Source organism: Phaseolus vulgaris, chromosome 7, assembly GCF_000499845.2.
Source record: "Phaseolus vulgaris cultivar G19833 chromosome 7, P. vulgaris v2.0, whole genome shotgun sequence".
Classification (NCBI taxonomy): Eukaryota; Viridiplantae; Streptophyta; class Magnoliopsida; order Fabales; family Fabaceae; genus Phaseolus; species Phaseolus vulgaris.
This window is the reverse complement of record NC_023753.2, coordinates 6157905-6173978: the sequence shown is the minus strand read 5'-3', so window position 1 is coordinate 6173978 and position 16074 is coordinate 6157905. Positions and strand designations below refer to the sequence as shown.

Genomic DNA, 16074 nt, shown 5'->3' with positions numbered 1-16074 from the left:
GTAAAAGCAACAACAGAGCAAAAATAATTCATTTCAAGTAATAAGACGATAAAAAGGAATGCATTATCTACCAAAAAATATGGATGTATTTGTAGATTTATGTTAACTTTCATTCCAAAAAGTTGTGTACCCATCGCATTCAATTATGTAATGTTCATATGAGCTACACAATATTGTATGGTAAATGTTTGGTTATTTACAAGGAGAGAAGGATGATTCTGTTTTCAATGCTAATGACTGCATCAATCCGCACTGTACAGTAAAACATATTGATACAACCAGAAGAGTATTAGAGGAAAATGATTTAACCATTTTATTCCGTTGTACTTCATGCAGACTCAGAACTTCTGTATCTATGGTCATACAGCAAGAACGAAGACGAATGTGGATTTTGGATGTCAAGATCCATTCCCTGCAACCAATATACCCAGAGCAGATTTAAAAAGTTAGCTGACATGAATCTACCCACCAAAAATCTTTCTATTTTTTCAGGGTGGGGGTGGTAGTGAGTGTTTTTGACCAAGTGTTTACCTGGCGCATCTGATTATTGCTTGGCAAGGACTCAAGGTATGCGCTCTGGATTATAGGCTCCTGAGTAAAAAATTCTTAAAATGTTATATAAATGCATATTCCACATATGATAAAAACACTCGATGACTAGAAAAATAAACACCTGTAATAGTTGAGATTGACCCGGAGAATCCTGTGGGTTAGAAAAGATGTTTTGCGGTTGCAACATGCTAGAATTAGATTGATTGTCCAGAACAAGATTAGTCTGCTCATACATGCAGTGAACCACTTGATTGGCTTCAAAACTGTACAAACCCTGTATCACAAATGAAAGAATCAATAAATGTCAGTCTCTTTGGCGTGTGTGTATGTATGTATATTCATAGATATAAAAAGAGAGAACTTATTATCTTAAAAAGTTATGTTATGAGCATTGAGTTTGTTGATAATTGTAAATAAATAACATGATCACAGTATAAACTGTCATATCTGATAAATGATAGAAGATGACCTGCAGAATGAGATTTGGTGCTGCAGGCTGAGATGAAACATATGTGGAGGGGGCGCTCGAAATACAGACAACGGTATTTTGTGGAGATTCTTCTACATTCAAAATTCTATCAGAATCAGTTCCATTACATGTCATGGTTGTTAAGTGCCCCCTGTCTGACGTGGCTCTCCTGTCTTTTCCACCATTTGCGCTGTTACTTTCATCCTGGGCGTCAATTACATGCCCATTCAGAAAGATCTTTGAAGGCTCACTTTCTGAAGCATCTGCATCAATATTACGTGAGGTGATAACTTGACCTTCAGCTTTCAGTGTCAAGATTTTCTCCACTCCAACCATCATTTCATCAAGTTGCCTCATGGCAAATTGATAGGCTTCCTCCGATTCAGACGCTCTTGCTGAACACTTCAGCAGTCTGTGGCACAAATCTTTGTAACAGCTAGCAGGAACCCTTTTAGGATTATCTTGCATTTTACATTGCTTAATCTCCCTAAGATTGCCCATCCTTGCATCTCCAGTCCATCTCTCTAAGATGTACTGAGATGGAACTACTTTTATGTTTCTTTGATCAAGAACTTTAAGCGCGTGGCCACATAGAAATCCAACACGGTCAAACTTCATACAACTGCAGACAACTGTGTCGTCAGAGGAATTGAAGGTGACACTGTATTGTCTATTATGCCCAAATGTATTTGCTTTGTACTCAAACAATGATCCATTTCTACTGTGTTGATTAACAATAACATTTAAAGACTTCTCATATGCTTGCTGAAATACTTCAAATGCTCTTGGAGTATAAATGTTACTTGCATGCTTCAACAAAACCATATTACCCATTAGCCTTGGCAAACACCTGCTCATTTCATCACCAGCTTCTATTTCTTTATGACGCTGTTCACCTACTACCCTTTCAAAATGCTTAAAAAATTGAACTACATCAGTGTCAGGATTTAGATAACTTCTAAACTTATGAGACAAAATCTCAGCTAAATGAAAGCCTTTGATGTCTACAAAAAATGTATTCTGGCCAAAGACAACAGCCCATTTCTCTCTTTCTCTATACATCCATCTCAGCCATTCATTTTGCTGCAGATTATACCTCTCCAGCATAGTCTCCCAAGAATGAGTAAATTCTTCCTCATCCTTGGGGTCATAAATACTGCTCCGTAGAACATTTGCAAAAGATTCAGCATCCTTGACAACATGGCTGAGGTGTTTCAAAGTGTTCTCATACAACTGCCATACACATGTACAATGGTTTGTGTCAGGTAAAACTGTATTGACTGCTTCAATGATTACAGCTTCTTGTTCTGTGAGAATGGCCTTGGGCTTTTTACCGGACATTGCATTAATGAAAGTTCGAAATAACCAATTAAATGATTCAATGGAATCATCATACAAAAAAGCAGCAGCAAATACTAACACTTGTTTGTGATGGTTAACACCTAAAAACTGTACAAATGGCCGAAGATCTTCATTTGTTCTGCAAATTGTATCCAAACAAATGACATCACCAAAGTGATCATAATCCACCACCATATTGTCCTCAGCCCAAAAAATATTGCTAACCTTGTCATCAACGTCAAGCTGTATGGCATAAAAAAATGTTGGATTTTCAAAGTGCTGCCTTTGGAAGTAACCAAACAAACGCCCTGCTTCTCCTTCCTTCATATCTCTTTCCCTTGCACAATGAAGATAATTATCATAATTCATTGAAAGTAGATCAATGGATTCGTGTGCACTTATTTTTTTATTCAACGTATCTAATGCTGACTTTGATTTAGGTCCCAAACTATTGTTTGATTCAGCTTCCACAGCTTGAGCAACACTGAATTCATTTAGCAAGTTTAACACGTTAGCATTGTTAGGGTTTACATGGTCATGATTATGCTGTGCTTCAAAATGGGTGACCTGGTATCTACCGTTTGGCTGCCGAGTGACTATCATATGTGCCAAGCAGCCAGTTCTAGTTTCCTTCCGATGTTTCTTCACATTGACATCTCTTTTGTCTTTCCTACGGTATCCCTCTTTGGAGCAGGTAAACTTCCTAGACACCACCTGACCATGCACCTTACTCCTGTTTATCCAATCTTTTCTAACATTGAAACCTACCAATCTGGCATACTTGTTGTAGAATCGGTATGCATGATCATCAGACTCAAATTCTGTACCAATTCCCAATACAGAATTGGCGCTGAGTACATTTTTTGAAGGAGGACAGGATTGATTGTCACTAGCATGAGCCATGTTTGGACTACAACAGTTCTGCTCGACATTCAAGTCCAAGTTATTCAATATCTGAGGTTCAACATCAAAACTACCTTCATGCACAATACCCAACTCTTTTCGATCCCCATCCATTGATAACCTTCACCAAATTGGGAGAGAGGAGCAAATTAATTTAAAACGCATTTATAGACATTTATAAAAGTCAACTAACTTACCATACCTCACACATACTGATTGAATGAGAGTGTGAAAAATGCATATATAATTTATTTTTAACTCAATTTTTTGCTTAGCTAAAAAAAAAATACGGATCACCAGTTAAACCCAACATTGGCTAGAAGTAAGTCCATGCAAAACCAACAAATAATTGTTTCAAAATCCACTTAGTTTCACTTTGCAATTCGCAAAATGACATTCCACTGTGAGAATTACAATCAAATGGAGCTTTATCGTGCGTCAAGATAGAAAGGGAGAACACTTTGGTTTTTTACTGGATATCAATTTATTATCAATCATGCTCATAAAACATTATGCAGTTATTGGTTTTCCAGTGCAAACAACCTTACCGGTAGTTATCGAGAGGAACAAAGTAGTCGAGGATGTAAGACGAATTAGGGTTGGAGGCAGAGGAAGTGATCGATGGAAAGGAACAAGATATCGTGCAATGGACGCACGACACTGTCCATAATCTTTGGGATACAATCAAATTGAAGAACTGCGATGTGTTGAATCGTAGGACGCATTCGAATAGAGATAATTGCGAAAAAAGATAGTCTGTGAGTGCGAAGAAAGACAGAAAATGGCAACTCTGCAAACCCTAACAAGATGGAGATTGGAGAAGACTACTGTTGAAAGGCTTCTGATCCTCTTCATACAAAACTAACAGTTAAAACCCACAGTGACAGTTAAAATATTTTTAAGAGTAATTAGAATAACTAATGTGCTAAAGTAAATTATTTTTCCCTTTTCTGAAATATCACTTTCTTACATTATTTTCTCTCATCTCCTCTCTTCTTAAATTAAATGTATATTTCCTACGTAATGTCATATGTCATATAAACATATATATATATATATATATATTCTAATTTTTTGGAATGTATTTTTCATTTAAAATATATCATTGAAATGATTCTTACATAATTAATTTAAAAGTACATGTTTATAACAAGTATATTCTATATTTAATAAATACAATAACAAATATAATTTAACAAAGTATTGGTTTATTTATATAAATATTAGAATGATATAGCATACATAGAAAGATAATTTTTATGTACAAATTTGTTAAAAAAAATTAATAATCTAAACATTAAATTACATATTTTACATAATTAAAATAGAAATTCATTTACATATTTATTATAGCAGAAAACTATAATAATATTAATATACCTTTTGTTAAATATTTAAATTATATCAGTATAACTTTTATTAAATATTAAGTTGATAGTTTATAATAATCTTAAAGTGATATAATGGAAAAAATAAAGTTATTTTTTTCCGCATTATGATGCTAACACAAAAAAATTTATAAAAAAAATATCAGGTTGTTAATAATTGATTTTTTTTCAATTCATATAGATGTAACTTTTTATTTTGTTAAATATAAATAAAATTATCAAATTATTTATATTTTAATATGTTTTTAGAACTAGGTAGATTTTCATCTTTATAAGTATTAAATAATTTTATATTAGTATAGAATTTTGTATGTATAATATATTTGAAATGAATTTTCTGATTGTAAAAAAAGGTAATTCAATCAAAAGGTATTGAATCATTATTTGATTAAAATTATACAAATGTAATTTGATTTTTTTCTCTCATATTATATATAAGAAAATATTATTCAATTATACAAATTCTATTCAATAAATGTGTAATAAAAAATACCATTTATAATTTGTCTAATCTATTCGAGTTTGATTTTTGGTAATTGTTTTATTTAATATTTCCAAACGTTTTATTTTGTATACATACTACCAAATCTGTTGTTATAAAAAATGTTAAGATGATATTGATACGATGTCATCATTTACCATATCATAAAATATGATGTCAAGTTTTATCAGCAACACTGTTATTTGAATAATAATATCATAGGACTAAAACTAAGAAATAAAAACGATTATAAAAACTAAAATTAGATTAGAAAAAATTCAAAGGATATAAAATAAAAAATAATGGTAGACTAAACAAAAATTTGACAGTTTTGTAGAAAGAAACAAATAATAAGAAGGAAGTATGATATGTGAATTTAATTTAAAATTACTATAAAATAAAAAATTTAATTAACGAGGAAAAATCAATCAAATTATACCGTATATGACTTAAATATAAAAAACGAAAAACCCTTGTATATTAATGTAAACTTTAAATTTGTATTCTATTACATGAAAAGGAAATTAAAGATCAATCTTTTCTCTCCCTTTCTCCACTTTTTTCCCTGTTCAATACTGCAAGGTCACTCACAAAAAGTCCAGGTTATCTCACCCACCTTCTTATACATAATTTATTTCCTTAAACAGAAACATACTATCACCTTAATTATGTTTTATAATATCCATCAACAAAAATTTGAATACTTTATGAATGAAGAAGAAAATATATTTATCTACAAACTAACATACCGATTCAACCAAGTTCATTTTAAAGCACATTAGAAAAAATACTGTCTAAAATAAGTTGAAAAAAGAAAAGGATGATTGAAATTCGTAATTTGAAGAAGGATATTTTATTATTAAAGTGAAAATAATTGCTTTTAAAGAATTATATAAAAATTATTCTAAGTTTACTTACTGTTCTTCTGTATTTTGAGGAATAGATAAGAATTCATATTTTTATATTTTAAAATTAAATTCAGAAGTAAATGTAAAGAAGATGGATTGGAAGATGTAAGTGAAGACTCTGCACCAGGTTTTCTTCCTCTTTCTTATTTCTCTTTCCATCTCTTGATTTTTTAAATAGAATAAATTTATTTTCGTTCTAAAGATTTTTTCTTCTTTATTTTTTTTAGAATTTAGTTATCAATTTTGAGAGATAGTTGAAAAGTTTATTTCTCAAAATTTATTTTATTATAAATTTTTGTTATATTTTGATAACTTACATTGGACTGTAAATCTTACAAATTATCTAGATTATGAAAAATAAAATAATAGAAATTGTTTTGTAAATTAAATTTTTAATAGCATCCAAACTCATAACTGATTATAATCGATTAAGTGAATACATAATCGATTATAATAAATATTTTAATATTTTTAAATAAATATATATAAATTTATATATAAAATAATACTAAAATATTATGTAGCTATTATTTAAAAATTTGTTTATCTATTTTGAAATTAAAAAAAAATATTTAGTTATATATTTTATTAAATAAATAAAAATTATTTATTAAAAAATAAAATTGTTTAATTAGAAGATGACATCAGATAAAATTACCAAATGCTATTATATAATGATAAATAATCATTAATGTAGAAAAACAACTATTATACTTTAATATTATAAAGAATAAAATTGAAAAAAAAAGTTTTTATTAAAGGTAAGTTATATATAATAATTAAATTATGATAATAAATTAATAATTTTTTATTTTATAAAACTTTTTTATCAAAAGGATGGTATCAGATCTAAATTTATGAAAATATTGGATGTTTTAAATATTTATAATTATAAACTAAAATAATAGTTATAATATCTTAGTAATTATAAATAAATTGAAGGAAAAATATAGTTCTTAACAGTCATCATCGTTAAATAAAGTATATTACTGATATCAGTTTTAAAATATTTATTATACATAAAAATTTGTACTTAAATAACATTATAAATTTGCATAACCTTTTTGTTTCAATTTTAATAGACCAGATGTATCACGAGTTATTCAATTTGTTTTAAAATAAAACATATGTTTTCAAATACAAAATGAATAACAATAATTTGACGACCCTAAAAAGACTGTCATTAAAATAAATATAATTAAAATATTGTCATTTTAAGGTGTCAAGTGAATATTTTTTATTTTTTTACTGGTGGCAAAATATCATTATTCCTTTTGTCCATATATTTTATTGTCTAACTATTATTATTCATAAACATTAAATTGGGTGCTGATAGGTTAATACACAATGAAAATCATTCACTCAACAATCCAACAAATTAATATTTTAATCATATTTAATTTATTTTTAAATTTAAAGTATTCTTATATTATTATAATAGGTTGTCTTTTCCTATTAAATTATATAATATATTCAGTGTAACTTTTAAAATAAAAGAGAGACTTTACACCTATCATGACTTTGAAAATTCTTGTTCTAGATGTTCTTTTTGGGTATATTATGTTTGTTAGGATTTATTTATAATGAGAAGTTTGAATAGAAGGTTTGATGCTTTTTTATGGGATTTCAGCTCACAACTTTTGTGTTGGATTAAAGACAGCTGACTCTACTGCCTTTTGGTGGAAGAACACCTCTTGTAGTGAATCATAACATATATTTAGTTTTTTTTTTTAAAAATCTTTTTCAATAATCACAAAAATATTATTTTATTTCTCAATTTTAAATATGTAAATGGTGAATGGTTTTTAAAATATTTTGTCACTTTTTTAAAAAAATAGTCAAAATCCGAACTTGAGCTGTTTACAGTTACAATTTGCATTGCCAAGAAGTACTTGTATGTGTCCCTACCTACCTTCCCAAAAAATAGAAGTAAAAACGAAAAATAAATAAATTTAAAAAAGTTAAAAAGGAAACTAAAAGCAGAAAAGAGAAAGATTAATAAAAAATAATGATTAATTTGTGTTGTCGGAAGCTGGTGGAGTTGTCCAATACTTCTTCACAGCAAATAGCAGTTTCTCCCTCTTAAGATGCTCATCTTCATGGTCTACAATTATACTGTCCCATTCCAATCCATTCACAATGCTCTTTACTTTGACCAACATATCAACATCGTCTCTTATGATAACACATCCTTCTGGTCGAAGAATCCTATCCATTTCTAGCAGAATGTCTTCCAACCCACATCTACAACATACAATTTCGTTAGTTGCATTACACTGTCTTGTCTTAATCTACATTAAACTTTTGTCTTGAAAAAATATAACTTAACCAACATATTACCTGTTACTGTAAAGACTTAACACTGAATCAGCATGAATTAGATCATAAGTTCTAGGATAAGTAGACATTGCTTCACACCTGCACGAGAACCAAACAAAATTCATTCATGCATATTATATATAGAGAGATTCAGCAAAGAGAAATGATACCAGTCATGATATATGTGAAGAGATATATTATTCTGCTAATTACCAGTCATGATATACTCCAATCAACCCACGTTCATATATTGATCCAAGTGTGTCAACCTTAGCCTGAACAGGAACCACATTCATGACCCAAACAGGGTCCTCAATCAGTGCAGCAGCAAATCCACCCAAGTGAGCATTCATATCCAAAAGATTGCGGTATCTCCCGGTTCCTAGTAGTTTGTTCACTGTCTTATAATATGATACCCTTTTCTTCCACAGCTCATAATCTTTTGAAAAGGCTTCATCTGTTACCCCTTCTATGGTACTCCTATAAATCCTTGGTGGGATGGATTTTAATCTCTTTGGCCAATCCTCCACCATCCCACCCGAAGTTTCTTCTTTGTTTGACACTTCAGGAACAGGAGTCAAACATGTCTGCATATCGGTATACCTGAAGATGACCAAAATAATTATAAAAGAAAATGTAAAAATACTTGGCACGTCACGTCAACAGTAAGCAGAACACGTGCAAGGAGGTTGAACTAACCAGGCTTTGTCAGGGTCGTTTTGTGCACTGCAAAAAGACCGGTTTTGGGTAAGCTTACAATCAAAATGGTTTTTGGGTTTCTGCCAGATAGCAATATCATCCTTCTCCACTAGCTTGCTCCAGCAAAGGCTTTTGGCTACCTCCTCAATTTTGGTCTGCTCTTCGTTCAAATCCTTCTCTGTTCTTTGCCACCCTTTCCAGTATTTCTTCCAGTTGATTGGTGGCCCAGATAGAATCCAATACCCGCCAGGGCGTAGAACTCGATCCACTTCGTTGAGAAAAATTCCATCTATTTCAACAAGTCCAAATTAAGAGTGAATACAAGTCATGACTTAGCCCAAGGTCTCAAATATATATTATATAGTTTGTGGTTACACAATACCATATTCAGCCCATGGGATGAGGCAGCGAGAGCAATGGGACATGTCAAAAGCTCTTGAAGGGAAAGGTAGCCTCTTGGAGGCAAGAATTCCAATGAGTGCAGGAACTCCACGCTCAAGGGCAAATTGAACTTGTGCTTCATGGGTGTCCCTTGGTGCAATTGACAATGTTAGTATATTGCGTGATAGAAGATACGCTCCCCAACTAGCCACCTGTATACAATATTCATTAGTAAGAGCGTAAGATTATCTTGTAACACTTCAAAATTTATACTATCATTTTAAAATGTTTTTAAAGAACCAAAATAGGTCAACTACAACCATGGGCTCCAACCCATTTTTGCCGCATTGTTATATGCCTTTAAGAAGGAAAAGATTTGCTTCACATCCAAAAAGTAAAATACATGTTTATTGTGTGTATCAAGATATCACCACCCTTTAAGAAAACAACCAAGCAAAAACAACTCAACTCTTTCCAATTGGTTTTGACTTCTACTTTCTTAGTTCATGGATAAGTAAAACAATAATGAAATTGTATTCACGGGTCAATGTAAAGTTTTTTACACATTTAAACAATGAAACTGTTTTATAAGTTGAAAACTTTAATTTTAAAATTTGTACATTGACTATAAAATGTATTAGGTATAAATTAAAATAGTCAATAATAATTCATTAAATAAATATTAAAAATTAAAGCTTTTATTAATATTAAAATAAATAAATAATAAAAAGAAAACGGTGAATACAACTGAACTCAAATTAAAATTGACTATATATTTTGAGGTGCAACTTAAGATACTAATGCAGCTTAAAAAACTGAAGTGTGGAAGGTTTGGTCAGAAATTTAATATTTAATACAAACAGTTGAGGTAAAAGAATCGACAGAGAAGGAAGCAGACAGGCAGTTAGAATTGGTTTTATTTGACTCCTTGGTTGAAAATAATTTATAACGAACTCCATTTTGTGACGTGTGATGTCAACATGCCTTACTTTTACACAATAATCAACGCGTACTCCACATATAAACAAATGTCATCTCCCTTTTCTATTTTCCTATTTCCTATTTCCTATTTCCTATTTCAATTTGTAACGTACACGCTTAAACTTTTTTTTAACTCTTCAGATTATCTGTTATTTACTATTTTTAATATAATGATGTTTACTGTTTTAATATTATTCTCAATAAATACTCAAACTAAATTAAATTCTTTATTACTAATTACATGATGCATCACATTCTGTAAAGCTATTTCCTAAAAGAATTATTCGAGTTCATCAAATATTTATAAAAATATGTCTTATTAAGTGTGTTTATAAAAAAATTAATTATTGTATGTTTAAACATGCAATAATTATGAAGGGTAAAATAAAGAAGAGTATAAAAATATTCTAATGAATTATTTTATTCATTAGGTAGACCTTAACCGATATAAAAAAAATTAAATAAATAGGTTGAATTGTATGATGAAGATAAATGAAATTTAAAATAGGTATATAAGATCTGAATTTCTTGATTTCCATTAACAAATGTAACCTGTGTGGACATGTGTAACTTTATACAAAATTGAAGCTATTGTCCAAAAATAAAAAAGATGGCTAATAATCATAAATGTTTATAATAATTACTTTAAAAAATACAAGGAAAGTTAATCTTAATTGAATTGATTTATTAAAATTAAAAAATTATTTTTAGGGAGAAAACAGTGAGAGTGAGAGAAGGTTAATTACCCCACAGCCAGTGTCCAAAGCAGTTCTGATGGAGCCGTCTCTAAGATTAATCAACTTTCCGATGTCCTCAATGTAGGCGTCGGCGCCGTTGGGGAAGGTGGTTCCGCCGCCGGGGAAAACGAAGCGCTCGCCCTCGAAGCGGATCCAGTTCTGCACGGCCTTCTCCACGGTGAGCTCACGGTGGGGGACGTTAGCGAACCACGCGCGGTCTCTACTCGCGGGCCAGGGAAAGGGGTTTCGATATCCGTGAGGGGCAGGAACCCTACATTTCAAGGGCTCCTCGGGACAGTGCCTCTCTCGATATATCATTCTGTGCCGCTTGTACCCTAGAGACCGTTGAGGATCCTGGCAGGGCGTGTACTCGCTGAAGTTGGCGCTGCAGCGTGGGAAGGTTCTAGAATATTCGGCAGTGAGGTGGTCGCAGGGTGTGGAGAGGGAGAGGGAGAGAGCGGCGGTGGTGGCGGTGGTGAGGAGGGGCGCTCCTTGGTGGTACGCGGCGAGGAAGTAGGAGGCGATGCAGAGAAGAATGATGAGGACGAAGATTGGCGTTTTTCTTACGTTGAAAATGGTGGGGGAAGAAGAATCAATATTAGCCATGGCTGTTTGGATTCTTGTAATAGAGAAGATGGTTATGATGTGCATTTATAATGCAAGCAAGCTCACTAAAAAACAAGATTTCATTCACTTTTTGTATGTATCTTTCTGTGTGACACAAGACAGCTCAGATCATCTCTTCAGTTATTAAAATTACTTTCTTTTTTACTTTCTTTTTTGGAGGAGAAATGGTAATATTTGTCTTTGAACCTATGTGTTATGAGTTTTTTTTTATATATATATTCATGACTAAATTATAAATTCACCTTTTTAAATCTAAATTTTTTATTTTTTATTCACAATTTTACTCTCTAAAATAAATGAAAATCTATATTTTAGTCCAATTTTTAATTTTCATATTTTAACTAATTATTTTTTTTCTAATCATAATACTACTAAAAGAAATCACTGATACCATTAGATATTTTGAATGAACACTGTCAGAATTTTTAACTTGGGACCACTTGTTTATTCATACTTTAACAGTATACATGTACATTTGTAGTTAATTGAACTAAAACAAAGCATAATTAAAAGTATATTAAAAATATTAGTTTTTTAAAATTAAAATATTAAAATGGTAAAAATACAATTAGAAGGATCAGAATTATCAGAGTTCAAAGCAAATTAAAATTAAAATTTAATATATATATATATATATATTTTTAATTGATATTTAAAATAATAATAAAGAAAATATTGACTGAAAAGTGATAACTCTTGTTTGGTAAATTAGATGGTTAATATGGGAGTATTTTTGTGGGAAGACTAACTAATATTCTTTTAGATTATTAGTCAATCGGTATCACTTTGGAATATACATTTTATAAGATAGTTTTTGAAAAGAAGAAGAAGAAAGTAATCGAATTGATAATTTATATATATACTAGAGTGAAAAATATTCTTAAGGAAAAATTTATTATCTATAATTATTCTAGTGAAAAATCTTGTTGGTTTATAAAAATTGAGATTTTTATTACTTTATGCGTAATATTTTTTTGGAAAGTTTTTATTGATTAGTATCGTATATATTAAATATAACTAATTATTTTAACATAAATAAAATATTTCGTAACATCGATCTTAAGTACAAACTGAAAATGTAAATACATTTATTACATAAGAAAATGTAAATTATCAATGCTTACTCTTATGAAAGAAAATGTTTTACTACTTTTAATATTTTTGTTAACCACGATTCCAAATTAATGTTAAAAGATAAATACTGATTACTCCACAAAAATAAAAATAGGTAACTCACGCTTCTTTAGTTTCTTTTTAAGTATAGTATTTATTAAAAAATTAACTGTTATTAAGTTAGAAATAATATTAATTATTTTTTTGTTAATTATAGCTTTATCATCCACTTAATTTGTGATTAGTTTATATCTGTATATTATTGTAATATTGAAGTGAAAAGAAAAAATTAAAATTTTGTAAGATTTTATTAAAGTAAAAAAATGTATTATAGTTTTAGTTTATTAAAAAAACCTTAAATGACATTAAAAGAAAGGATGAAATGGATACGTTTGTGTTGTGACTGAAATCACACAATCTCATATAAGTCCAATTAAATTTAATAGTTTCATATAAAACGCGTCATTGGCATTGTTTAGGAAAAAGTAATAAATTTTTTTTTATGCATCCTCGTTAATACCAAACATCATACGACTGCCTCATTTTACATAACTTTGAAACGGTAGTTGAGAGGGGAGTCATAAATGTTGGTTAAAGAAGAGAATTGATTAATTAATACAACAACGCACTTTTAATCATTTTGTGGATCATTCGGAAACTATGAACACTTCTCCTACTAAATGGTGTGTCGATGTCGGATATACGTATTGAACACTACTACTTGTATGACACTTATAGCACACGTATCTCTGAAGTATCTAATTCAAAAAATATTTGTTGAATTTTTAACAATTCTAACACGATTTTAACACAATTTAAAAAAAATACATTAATTTTGTAAAACTCAAATTTATTGTATGAATTTTTATTATGATTATGAAAATAAGAAATAAATCCTCTTGAATCAGTTATAAAATACATCTTTTTCCTCCAAAAACATATATGAAACATACTTGTACACATAAATCTTTATTGTCAATTTATATAATTCATAATTATACAATATATAGATCCGTGTTTCTGTGTCCTACATTTTAGAAATTATACATATTTCAGTATCCGTATCCGTGTTCGTGTCGTATCAGTATATGTATCATTATATGTGCTACATAGTTTGGAACCTGCATCATACAATTTGAAATAAAGACATAAGACAGTAGTAGATGAGGAAATTATTTTTAAAATAAAAAATAATTACTATCATAAAAATGAAGAATATTTCTTTGAATAAAACCTAGAGTGACGAGAGGATAAAAATGGAATGAAACATTAAAAAGCTAGCCAATATGAGATAATACTTTACAACAAATCTAAAAGTAAGATACTAAATTCATGTATATAAAAATAAAAAAAACAAAGTACACAAATTTTAAATATATGTTTTAAATTTTTCACGATGATTAGCTAACAATGAAAGCATCTCAAAGAATTGTAAGAAAATATATTTAAATGATCTAATATGACAGTAAAATAAACAATTTCTTGTCATTTTAATTTGTAGTCCACTCACTTCTCATTTTTAAATATTTATTCTATTATACAATGGTATTGTATGATGAAAAGAATAATATGTTTAATAACATGAAACATAGAGCATATGTGATTTTTTTTAAGCTTTATCCATCATAAAGTTTTAATGTTAAAAGATATTTTTAACTTGAGAAATATTGTCTTATATGGTAATGGGTTGAATATAATTGACAAAATGGACCACATTCAACAATGTTCTCTTCTCAATTGTTAACAAGAAACGAAATACATGAATCATGATGACAAATTCTTTTAATAATGAGTGTTATCCCATGTAACAGAGTATATCAAGTCTCTCAATTTAAGCTTTTAATGAATAAACTGTATTTTTATCATCTGTCAAAATTATATTATATTCCTGAAAATAAATAAACATATACATGTATAAAGATAAATGAAAAAAAAAATATATCAAACTCAACAATTTCTAAAAATAAACATAATTCTGAGATGTGTACAAGATTCTTAAAATTATCTACTTGCTTTAGTTAAATGATCAACAATGATCAACGTGGTAATGTACTCAATGATCACTTTATTTTTCTTACATTCTTTTGGTTGTAGATGTGTTTACTTCAACTTATATTTTTATTATTCTTAATCATAAATATCATAATAAAGTTAATATAATACAATTTCAATAACATACAATTGAATCCATAAATATTAGCTTAAATATAAAACTCTTCGACATGTGAGGTTGTAAAGGGATAAATATTTCTTTACAGAGGTGTTCCTGCTAGGGAGATGGGACCTAGAGAACTATTGAAGTCTTCTTCTCCTTCCTTCGGTTGGTCAGGTGACTGGGTAGTGAACTTGGGTTCTCTTCGCCCTCCTTCTTCTCCTTCGGCCCTCGGCCTCGGCTGAACACCGGATGGTGGGGGTACCTGCGAAGGCACTCCGACGCTCAAGTCAGTAAAGCGGGTGGTCAGCTCTCAGAGTGATAAATGACATACCTTACTCCTTGGGATGCGTACTATTTATATTATTCTTTTGGGCCTACCTTGTTGGGCCCATTTATCGAGGTGGACACCTCTTAGGTTTGCATTACCTAATTCTTAATGATAGATTAGCTTCACTGATCTTGGTTTGAGCGTTAACTGTAATAGGGGTCGGCCATCGGCCAAATCATCATGGCATGGGTCGGCCATCGGCCATGTTCCAGTGGTCTCGGTCGTCTCGGCCAAGTCTTCTAAGGTCTCGGCCTCTCAGTAGTCTCGGCCTCTCGGCCAAGTCTTCTAAGGTTTCGGCCCCTCGGGCAAGTCTTCTAAGGTCTCGGCCCCTCGGCCTCTCGGCCAAGTCTTCTAAGGTCTCGGCCTCTCAGCCAAGTCTTCTCAGGTCTCGGCCTCTCGGCCAAGTCTTCTAAGGTCTCGGCCTCTCGGCCAAGTCTTCTAAGGTCTCGGCCTCTCGGCCAAGTCTTCTAAGGTCTCGGCCTCTCGGCCAAGTCTTCTCAGGCCTCGGCATCTCGGCCATACCGGTACAAGAGGTAACCTCAAAACAAAGAAATAAACTCAACTTCTAAAGTGAAAGTAACAATCAATTTTTTGTTTTTTACTACTCCAAGATACAACTCCACAAACTAGCATAAAAATATAACTAAATGTAGATAACTTAGTATTAGTCCAATCAATAAATAAATTCTGAA

The 16074-nt window shown here is 30.5% G+C and overlaps 2 protein-coding genes across 2 annotated transcripts; both read right to left on the bottom strand.

Annotated features, from left to right (window-relative positions):
• Positions 1–63: 63 nt before the first annotated feature.
• On the bottom strand, positions 64–4300 carry LOC137829605 (protein FAR1-RELATED SEQUENCE 5-like). The gene is made up of 5 exons (XM_068636451.1): positions 3814–4300; positions 1022–3386; positions 674–826; positions 532–591; positions 64–412 (listed from the first exon to the last, which is right to left on the bottom strand). The coding sequence occupies exons 2-5, from the start codon at positions 3377–3379 to the stop codon at positions 329–331; spliced, it is 2655 nt and encodes an 884-aa protein (XP_068492552.1). The 5' UTR covers positions 3380–3386; positions 3814–4300; the 3' UTR covers positions 64–328.
• A 3544-nt stretch (positions 4301–7844) lies between these two features.
• On the bottom strand, positions 7845–11829 carry LOC137828941 (probable methyltransferase PMT16). Its single transcript, XM_068635709.1, has 6 exons — positions 11169–11829; positions 9443–9653; positions 9061–9349; positions 8575–8964; positions 8383–8460; positions 7845–8286 (listed from the first exon to the last, which is right to left on the bottom strand). Exons 1-6 carry the CDS (start codon positions 11808–11810, stop codon positions 8055–8057), a joined length of 1842 nt encoding a protein of 613 aa, XP_068491810.1. The 5' UTR covers positions 11811–11829; the 3' UTR covers positions 7845–8054.
• Between the last annotated feature and the right edge of the window lie 4245 nt (positions 11830–16074).

Excerpts from the sequence above, each read along its gene's own strand:
- LOC137828941 (XM_068635709.1), bottom strand. The coding sequence starts at position 11,810 with ATGCACATCATAACCATCTTCTCTATTACAAGAATCCAAACAGCCATG. Across the intron at positions 9,654-11,168 it reads CTTTGGACACTGGCTGTGGG|GTGGCTAGTTGGGGAGCGTA; the intron begins GTAATTAACCTT and ends TATTGTATACAG. Across the intron at positions 9,350-9,442 it reads CATCCCATGGGCTGAATATG|ATGGAATTTTTCTCAACGAA; the intron begins GTATTGTGTAAC and ends TTGTTGAAATAG.
- LOC137829605 (XM_068636451.1), bottom strand. The coding sequence starts at position 3,379 with ATGGATGGGGATCGAAAAGAGTTGGGTATTGTGCATGAAGGTAGTTTT. Across the intron at positions 827-1,021 it reads CACCAAATCTCATTCTGCAG|GGTTTGTACAGTTTTGAAGC; the intron begins GTCATCTTCTAT and ends TTTGTGATACAG. Across the intron at positions 592-673 it reads GTCAATCTCAACTATTACAG|GAGCCTATAATCCAGAGCGC; the intron begins GTGTTTATTTTT and ends TTTTTTACTCAG.